The sequence below is a fragment of the Nothobranchius furzeri genome, chromosome 9 (assembly GCF_043380555.1).
Source record: "Nothobranchius furzeri strain GRZ-AD chromosome 9, NfurGRZ-RIMD1, whole genome shotgun sequence".
NCBI classification, from domain to species: Eukaryota; Metazoa; Chordata; class Actinopteri; order Cyprinodontiformes; family Nothobranchiidae; genus Nothobranchius; species Nothobranchius furzeri.
In genome coordinates, this window is record NC_091749.1 from 26,407,383 (window position 1) to 26,417,908 (window position 10,526).

At 43.3% G+C, this 10,526-nt stretch overlaps 1 protein-coding gene across 2 annotated transcripts in view; it reads right to left on the reverse strand.

The window, feature by feature from the left end:
* The window catches only part of rhpn2 (rhophilin, Rho GTPase binding protein 2), a 38,597-nt gene extending 31,721 nt beyond the window's left edge, over positions 1 to 6,876 (reverse strand). For both annotated transcript variants that reach the window (XM_015953936.3, XM_015953935.3), the window contains exon 1: positions 6,696 to 6,876. In XM_015953936.3, coding sequence (XP_015809422.1) covers positions 6,696 to 6,761 — 66 coding nt within the window. In that variant the 5' untranslated portion in view covers positions 6,762 to 6,876. The remainder of the gene's footprint in view (positions 1 to 6,695) is intronic.
* Positions 6,877 to 10,526: the final 3,650 nt, after the last annotated feature.

Below are 10,526 nucleotides of genomic sequence, written 5' to 3' on the forward strand. Positions count from 1 at the left end.
TTATGGTAATTGAGGCAGTGAAGTAGCTCATGAGATGTTTACTATATATGTTTTATGTTTGAGGGCAATGTCGACTCTTGGACAGATGCTGATTCATGCTGAATATAGTCTGATTATGATCACTAATAGATGCATTAGTGTACTTTTTGTAAAAGCGCATCATGAAGTCATACAGGGTTAAAAACCCTACAGATGCCACTTTAACTGATCTGGAAAACTATCTTGCAGTACATCCATCCATACATGTTCTGCCGCTGAGCCGGAGTTCGGTCGCAGGGGCAGCAGCCTAAGCAGGGAGGCCCAGACTTCCCTCTCCCCAGCCACTTGGGCCAGCTCTTCCAGGGGAATCCTAAGGCGTTCCCTGGCTAGCCAAGAGACATAGTCCCTCTAGCATGTCCTGGGTCTTCGTTTAGGTCTCCTCCCAGTTGGACATGACCAGAAAACCTCACCAGGGAGGCGACCAGGGACATCCTTAGATGCCCGAGCCACCTCAACTGGATCATCTCGATGTGGAGGAGCAGCCTCTCCCGGATGACCAAGCTTCTCACCTTAAGGGAGAGTCCAGCCACCCTGTGGAGAAAACAAATTTCGGCTACTTGTATCCGCGATCTCATTCTTTTGGTCACTACCCAAAGCTCGTGACCATAGGTGAGGTAAGGAACATAGATCAACCGGTAAATCAAGAGCTTTGCCTTCCAGCTCAGCTCTCTCTTCACCGCAGCAGGCCGGTACAAAACCTGCGTCACTGCAGACGCAGCACCAATCCGGCTACCGGTCTCACGCACCATCTTTACCTCAATCGAGAACAAGACCCTGAGATACTTAAACTCCTCCACTTGAGGCAGGACCTCATCCCTGACCCGGAAAAGGCATTCTACCCTTTTCCGACTCAAGACCGTGGTCTCAGAATCTTATATTATACAAATTCTTGGTCATCATTACAATAAAATACTGCTTGAAAACTATCTAAAAGTTGCCATCATAACATTTCCTCCTGCTTTCAGCTTAGGAGAAAAGCACATAATCTGTGCTCAGTAGTTCAATGGAAAACAGCTGGGTGTGGAAGAAAAGCAACTTCAGCCATGTATTTAGGTGGAAAACTCAGTGATAACAACGTGTGTGAAGCAGCACCGCCTCTCGTCTCCAGCACCATCTCACTGCGTCAGCAGGCTGTTGCCACAACAGGCTCTTGTCATCGTCACTGGTTAAAGAAATGCAGAGAATCCAGCCGTCCCAGTAAAACCAGTTAGGCCGAAAATGTCAGCATGACTGGGTTTCTATAGCGGTCCTTATGTGTGTGTGTGTGATGGGGGGGGGGGGGGGGGGGGGGGCCTACTGCTAGAGTTCATCTTTGAAAAGCAGCAGTAGCTCAGGAGGTAGAGCAAGATGTCCCGTAAGCAGAAGGTTGTAGGATCAATCCCAGCTTCCAGCCAAGGATGTGGCCGTTGTGTCCTTGGGCAAGACACTTAACCCACCTTGAGTGTAGAGCACTTTGGAGCCCTCTGACTCTGAAAGGTGCAATAGAAGTGTTGGTCATTTATCATTATCATTCAAACTACCTTACATTTTAGACCTGCATTCAAACGAGCGCTTAGAAACGTGGATCCAAAATGGCCGTTTCTCTGGCACACTTTGTTTCCTCTTCATTAGCTGCCCTGGATGAACACCATAATTAAAAACTGTACATCAAACTGGCAGTATATAAGTTTTACTTTCATTCCTAGCTCTTAAGGAGAGCTTTGTACAAATATGAGCTGTCAGTTTCCACTTTGACATCTGAGTCATGCATGGCGGGTTTTCTCGTAAAGATTCCTGTTAAATGAGGGAGCAGAAGAGGACTGAGGAACATCACAACGTCCCTCTCAGGAGGGAGGTTTTAACACTGCAGGTAGTAGGCTCCCAAACAGAGGTCACGTTTTAACTAAACACTCCAACACTTCTACGAATCTGCCCTGGTCACCAGGCTGATCCTGTGTAAACACTCCAGGGACCAAAGAGCTTAATGATTAACCATTAATACAAACAACGGCTCTCCACACACAACCAACGAGCCACATGGAACAGATGACGACAGGATGAAGACACTAGCATGTGAGTGGAAAGGGCGTGGGCTGACGCCAGCAAGCACGCCATCATTCAATTATTATACTTAAAGGAGTAACCCGTGATCGATAGTTGCCATGGTAACTTCATTGTTCAACTGGAGAACAGAATGAACAGTTCCACATGAGTTCTGACCACATAACTCTGAGCTGTATAATAAAACTGCCCATACTTCATAAGGCCATAAAGCTGATGTACTGAAACTAAACGTAATACAAGAGAACTTGTTTCCTTTCATGTTTTATTATTGGTTATTATTGACTATTCATTGTTTATTCAAATTTAAAGACTCCTCCAAATGTGTCCTTTATTTCCACAGATTTGAAGGACGGGTCTGTGTTCCCTTCGTAGCACACCCTATTGACCCTTTGCACCGACGTCACCTAATCACGTCCACCATGGTGGACGGCACAAGCATGTAAACAGTGAGCAACACGATTACTAAACAAAGGGAAAAGTAGAGCCTGAAATTGTTTTTGCGATGAAAACAAAAACAAAACTCATCCAGTATTCCTTCAACTAGTTCATGCCCAGTTCAGTTATCAGAAGAAGTAGCGCATCTAGCGGGGGCTCATAGAGAGCGGTATGCTAACTAGCTTACCATTAGCTTACGTTCTCTCTGCAGCTGTTCACCGATGTAAACATGTTGCTGACTTTGCCTGAATTCACCCGGCAACTTTATGTTGTAAACAGCGTTTCACTTTACACCAAAGCTGATTGTCCCTACCAGCTTCTGTTGCTGGTGGTGTTACCGGGTTCAGCTGCTGCTCTCACACCGGAATGAGAAGATCTCCGAACGATGACGCTCGTATAAATAAATAATGTAATTTTAACACACGTAATCATACATCGGAGCTTTAATATTGTTAATAATTATCTTGCTTTACACTACAGTGGACGGAGCGCAGCCTCCGTGGTGAAATACCCATCCATCAGGATTATCAATAACTTGTATAAACACATCACATTTATCCATGTCCCCGTCTTCCTCGTGAAATAAATGAACGTTAATCTTACCCGCTAAAAACATGTTCGCTGCTAATCTGAGGGCTGCTAGTCCGCTTGATTGATTGATCGCTGCAATCATCTCCGTCCTCAGTCTCCATCAAAGTTGTAAAAAAAAAAAAAAAACGAGTTGAGTTGTCCGTTAGTGCAGCCGACCACGCAGCAAGCTAAAACCATTTTACTGTCAAATCAACTAAATAGAAATGATAAAAGGCTACAAACTGGCTAGTTTTCACTAGCTTCACTGGAGTTTCTACGGGTGTAAACGGTCTTTTTGCCGTCCATCATGGCGAAGGGGGCGGTCACATGAGTGGCGTGACATCACGTGCAAAGGGTCAATCGCAGGACTCATTGTGAGCTGAATGGGTTTTTTTCCTTGTAAAAACGGCAGACAAACTGGGAGAGAATTAAAGTTTTAAACTTCAGTAACACCTGGTTTGAAGTACTGGAGTTGTTTGGCTTTTGTCATTCTGGTTTTGTATTATATTTTTCAAAGTAAAAGCATCATAATCACGCTAGTTTTGGGGTAGAGTAGCTGCAGCTCTCAGAGGAAACAATAATAAAAAAAAAGCTCTACAAACTCCATTTTCTCTAGCTTCTGTTTGGAGCCATTAGGGGTTGCTAGGCAACAGGAACCATGCTGAGGTTAAGGTTAGAAATAAATCTGATGGCTGAACCATCCAATTTCACATCTGCTCACTTTCTGGCTTTGGACGACGGACCTGGTCTACGTCTACTGGGTAGGCTAGGTCCTTCAAAGGACTGAATTGGGACACAGCCTACGATCCTATATCAACTATCCTTATCGCTACATAAGTCAGACTAATGACCATTAGGTCTTAGCCTTACTCTAGGGGCGCACTTATGCAAATAAATAAATAATCTTTTTGCTGGTTGCACATGAGATAGCCTGTACCATGTTGCTCCCACGGTTTCCATTGGAACTGCGTCATTTGCTGTGTAAAGATCCCCATCTACTCAGCAGAGGACTTACAGAGGTTAGGGTTCTTAAATGCCTTGAACAACCATGAGTTGTCCTCTCTGGTTTTAACCTGAGCGGTTTGTTCCGCCACTGTCTTTTCTGACCCCTTTAGTTTCACATGGATCCAACCCCGATTCAACGGCATGCTGCAACAGTACGGCCTCTCTTTACCACTGTCCAGAACACTTCATTAGAGCAAAACACTAAGCCAATACAGTCCAGCATCATATTCATCACACAGCTAACAGCTTTGCAGTTGTATAACCGAGGTTTTAGAAAGATCATGCAGAACAATGAGTAGTCGGCTTATACAAGCCGTTACTAAAGTGGTTATTGGCCAAGAGGGGCTTCAGGCATGACCCAGTTATGAGCTGTATTTGTTATGCCCTATATTAAAGGTGGAAATTATTTCTTTAAATCCTTTAACAGACAAGAATGTCTTGACAGAGTTGTAGTGTTATCTATATCTTTAAAAATAAACTTCTTTGTTCAATGCTCTTTCATTCGTTCTTTCCCTATGAAAACCACTCTCGGACAAGCTAGTCAGAGGAACTCGTCTGGTTCTTGAACCAGAGCACATGTTGTCAATTTGTGTCTGTGGTCTGGTTGAAGCAAAGCCTTGAGCCAGATGCTACGTCAGTGCTCTCTCCAGCAGAGGATGAGGAGAAGGAACATGCCGATTCGACTTTTTGTACTGCCATCTTTCCATCCCGCAGCCGTCCGGTCAGGTCTCAGCCAGCTGGAGACCAAACAGTGAATTGCTGGGAAACGGTCCCAAACCGCGACAGCTCCCTAAAGGACCAGGCAGACCTAGCGAAGCCTTATTAATCATTAAAGACGTTTTCACTCCGCAGGCGGAGGAGCACAAAGAAATTCTAAAATACAACAATTCTGGATCAAAGATCATTTTGGCTCCTTTTAGGTAAAATCTGGCCACAACCGTTCCAAGTATCAAGAAGAGAAAATCAACATAACTCAGGCTCACAATTTAAATGTTTAAGTCTACAAAAGGCACTGAACACGGTGAAGAAATCGACATTCATTGTAAAGTTTAGCTCCTTAGAGCGTGCTGCAGACACGAGAGCTGCACTTTTGAACATGAGGCATTAGGCTCTGCAGTCTTCAATCATATCCCCGAGCTGTGCCAGACCCCGACTCCCACTGACCTTTTTATAGACACAGGAAGTGCAGCGCAGAGCCACAATCCAGACAGCGTTCAGAGGGGGATTCAGAGGGATTTTAACACACAGGCTACACACGGATACCCATCCAAACAGGCTGGTCTGAATAAACACTCCAGTCAAAAAGTAACTGTGAATATGTGAAGAGGACCAGACGCAGACCAGTAGAGTCTGAGTCTCATGAAACTAAGTGAAAACACATTAGTCACCTATCCGCTGCGGACTGCTTCTCCCATAACCGCAGATCAGAAAAACACATTACAGATACGTAAAACTGGACTTACTGCTGATGTCGCTGCCATTTTCCTGTATGTTGAGCTGTAAGCAGAGGCAGAGCTGGAGATGTTTTTAATGTGGAAACAATGGGGCATGAGCTTATTGTTACAGGAACGGTTTACTTTTTACCTCATTTTATGCATTCAAGCATCAGTAGAAAATTACACAGACGGTCTACAGCTTGTTTTTACCAGGATTTGAACTCAAATGTCATATTTATCTTGATGTTTCCTTTTCATAAATAGAGTATTACAGTCATTTCTTTCACCGAAAGTTAAATCATGGATATTAAAACTGGTAGGTAAACAAAATTAAACACTATGCACAAAAAGAGTTTAGGTTAAATGACAATTCACGTGATTAAAGTTGTCAACACGTTAAACCATTCTCAGTATTGTGACTTATTTTTTTTTATTTCCTGGAGTTTTATATAAATAAAGCTCCATAAGGGGCCCTCTTCCTTTTGTGTCTAGGTTTATTGTCACAACACCAAGCTGTCATGTCGCCACAGACAAAAACATCTTCATTTAGAAATCAATGTGTTTGAAACATAAACATGAAGCTCCTGCTGTAGGTGAAATGTCCTGCTCTGGTTAGTCAGCAGACTATTAAACCCAAGAGTTTTGTGTTTTGTGTCAGACATTACAACACTGTAAAATGCACTAAAACATGCCTAGGGCGGATGGGCTTTCCCAGTGGCAGCTGCCCCCCGTTGAGCTTTATAAGATGTGATCAGGTCAGATGATAACCATAATTGGGTGTTCAAAGGTAAAATAATAGAGAAAACAGTTGCATAAAGAACAGCCCTACGTTTCAGGTGTGTAACAGGTTGGAGCTCAACCAGAAGGATCATTCCGAGAGTAACACACCTGAAGCTGAAGGTGACATTATTAAAAATAAATGACCCAGTTTGTTAGACTTCAGTGGCTGTTTCTCAGTCTAACCTGCTATAACACATTTTGACTCACGTAGTAAGTACCATGGGGGGGTAAAGGGAACCCTTGGATGTAAACCACCGTTTGGAAAACACAAGACCCAGGAAGCCAGATCAGAAGAAACCCGAGCCTATAATTATCCCAATTTTACCTGGGTGGAAAAGTAGCGGTGTAACAGGCCAAAAGCATGAATGACGACACAAAAACACTCACCTTTTTGAAATAACTATCGCGTCCTCCGCGGTCCCCGGTGCCGTTTGTTAAAATAGTGTCTGTCATCCTGAACGCAAACGCCTCAGAGTCAGAAAATAAAAAAAAAACAAGTAAAGACAGAGCGCTGCGCTTCAACAGGTGAGTATCCTCCGACGATATCCTGCTGCCGTCTGAGCCTCACTCCACCCAGCAGGACGCTTTTCCAGCTCAGACCCGAGGCTCCGCCCACTCGGCTAAAACCAGATAAGAGCAGGAGCGCGTGAGGGCTCACGTTCCCAAAATGAACGGTTACTGAGAGACACCTGGCCAGGTGATGTCCGCTGTACCGCGACGGTAAGACAGGAGGAGCACATAAACACATGAACAATCGCGGGAAAGAGTAGCCCAGTGATCTAGACCAAATTCTTGCTTTGCAAAGTTTCACATACATGGTCTGGCTTGCCAGGCTAGGGAAAGAGTGGAAAAACAATAATAATGGAACACCAGCTACTCCTTACCTTGTGCTAATGGAGGTTCAAGGAAATCACGATCTGAAGGTCATAAAGTAATTTTTATGTAATTGTGAATTAAAGTCTCTAAAATAAACTTTGAGTGGGTAAACCAGGGAGGGATCATTAACCTACTTGGGAAGAAAGAAACACACACACACACACACACACACACACACACACACACACACACACATGTATACAGTACAGGCCAAAAGTTTGGACACATCTTCTCATTCAATGTGTTTTCTTTACCTTCATGACCAAAGGGGCCAACATGCCGAACACCTCTGGGAACGCCTTCAGGACTGTTGGAAAACCGTTTCAGGTGACTACCTCTTGAAGCTCATCAAGAGAATGCCAAGAGTGTGTAAAGTAGTAGTCAGAGCAAAGGGTGGCTGTTTGAAGAATGTAGAATATAAAACATGTTTTCTGTTATTTCACCTTTTTGGTTAAGTACATAACTCCACATGTGTTCATTCATAGTTTTGATGCCTTCAGTGAGAATCTCCCAATGTTAATGGTCATGAAAATAAAGACAGCACATTGAACAAGAAGGAGTGTCCAAACTTTTGGTCTGTAATGTGCATATAGATTCAGATAGAGAGAGATGAAGAGCAATCAGTACATTTTATTCAGGTTCATGAATGAAATATCGGTTCCTTTCATTAAATCAAATCAAATCAAAGCTTTATTTATAAAGCGCCTTCCGCAACCCGGTCAGGAGGCCCAAGGCGCTGAAAATTATTTTTGCTGTGCTTCTTAATAAATTTCAGATTGCATTTTAAGGTGCATTATGTAGAAATTAAATAAAAATTACATCATGTGGTAAAATTTGGTTACTGTAATCACTTTAAACAATGGAGCTTTCTGCCGACCGTCGTCAAGCTACATTTGGGGGCGCTGCAGTATTAGCTCGTAGGAGACATGGCACCCCCACACCCATGGTAAACAGTAGTTACGTCCCTCCTTCCTTTGTTTCGGAAGGAGAAGAACTAACAATCCAGTTGGATATGAAACATGTTTCAATATAACCCTCCTTCATAAATGACTGAAACATTAGACTCTTTTGGGACTTTCTCACAGTAAAATGCTCAGTATATTCTTACATCTTACACCTTTAAGTATATGAAACGTGACGTTGTATTTCCTCTTATATGCTGTTGAAAAAAGCTTTTTCAACACCATTTAAAATTTCTGAAGCCCCCACAATGTGAAGCATATACATTACATCTCAAATATGTGGTAAACTTTAGAAATGTTTTTGATTTTTCAGAAATGAGAGGTATTCTGGCGGATTTTCACCCACCCAGGCTACTTCATTTGTAAAATTTCTGCCTGACGTCTGAGTCTTGCTCAGAGTGTTGAGAAAGGGGGAACCTTTTAAAAGAGCAAGTCACCCCCAAATCAACTTTTTTTGCCGATAAACTATCCACGAGTGTCTAATTGTGCTGTAGACATGTGTGGTCAATAATTTGACCCTTTAGTGCATCTTAGTTCAAATTTAAATATTCGGCTTAAAACTCACTGTTATGCCATCTACAGGTGAAAACTCTTCACTGCACTTTAATTTAAATCTGCCATCGCTATTGGCTAAGATGTACTGTGACGTTAGCTGGTGCATTATGATGTCACAATGTTGTTGTGAGCCTGTGTTTGTGTATTTGTTAGCAGCTCCACCCGCTTGGTCTGCCAGGCAACCACATTTGTTGCATTTTTCAAACAGGAAGTGGGAGTGGAGTAAGACTCTGGTAGGGGGTGACTTGCTCTTTAAAGAGCTATCAATAAAAGAAGGGCTAAAGAGAGAAGTCTTTTACGGCAGATCCGATAAAGGCCAATCACAGGCCTGCAAGACGGGAGTCAGCATGGTCTCCAGGTGCTGCTGCAAAATGTCTTCAGATAAGTCTGAAGAAATCATTTCCATTAAAATCACAACCTCTGATCTGTTCGTTTGCTACATTTCCTGTTTAGACGACTGCCCGTGTTTCCGTGGATAACAAGAATTTTCAGTGTTTCTACATACATTCAAATGTGTAAAACCAACAAACTGATTTGTCATCACATTCCATCGTGTGGGTGATGATGAATACAGCTGTTACAATAACAGATCATTCACTGGCTGAAGCTCCTTCTGTAAAACGGATGTTTCTTTTGAACTCGTGCCTTTCCTCCGTACACTTCCTCTGGTCTTCTGGTGGAAACAGCTGTCCACTGGCCCGTGACTGCTTTTGTCTGGAGCTAGCTTTATTGTTTGGTTGTTGAGAGAATTGCAGCCATGTGATTTGGTTTTTCTGGTTGTACCAGTTGGAAAGCATGCCACGTTCTTGTTAGTGAGGGAGGTGTTTAATAAAAGTTATTACCAACAACAAAACAGAGGTGAAACCAGGGTGTTAGGGTGTTGCTCTGGCTGTAATGGGTCATTGCTTGAGTCATGTCTGCATGTGGAGACATTTGGTGTCCTCCACAAGACATTTTAAAATCACATTTGCAATTTTTTCATTCCATTGTGGCTGTATCTTGTATATGGAAAAAACTTTTCAAATTGAAATAATTAACACAGACACACGCACCTATTGCTTTCCATCCATCCATTTTCATCCACTTATCCCGGGTCAGGTTGTAGGAGCAGCAGCAGGGAGGCCCAGACTTTATGTTTATGTTTATTTATTTGGCAGATGCTTTCATCTAAAGCAACATACAGTTTCTTACCTGTAGGGCATGTTGTGATCTGTAGGGGAAACTGGAGAACCCGGAGGAAACCCACGCTTGCATGGGGAGAACATGCAACTCCATGCAGAGAGGCTTCCTTCTCCCCAGCCACTTGGGCCAACTGGGGAATTCCAAGGTGTTCCCTGGCCAGCCGTGAGACATAGTCCCTCCAGCATGTCCTGGGTCTTCCTTTAGGTGTCTTCCAGGTTGGACGTGCCCGGAAAACCTCACCAGGGAGGCGTCCTAGCTAGCCTGAGCCATCTCAACTGGCTCCTCTCGAAATGGAAGAGCAGCTGGTCTACTACGAGCCCCTTCCGGATGACCGAGATTCTCACCTTAAGGGAGAGCCCTGACACCCTGCAGAGAAAACTCATTTTGACCGCTTGTATCCGTGATCTCATTTTTTGGGTCACTATTTATTGTTTTCAGAATGTTTATTGCGAAAAAAACAAAACACCAACAGAAAGCCCAAACTGGCTCAAACAGACCCTGAAAAGAAAAAGGATTTCATAGGGCTCCAAAGGTAATTAATAGGAATGTTAACAATATGAACCACAGATGGACCTGAGTCAAAACTGTTTTGAGCGTTCATTGTGCCCCTGATTATGTGCCTCTTTATTAATGTTTTCATATT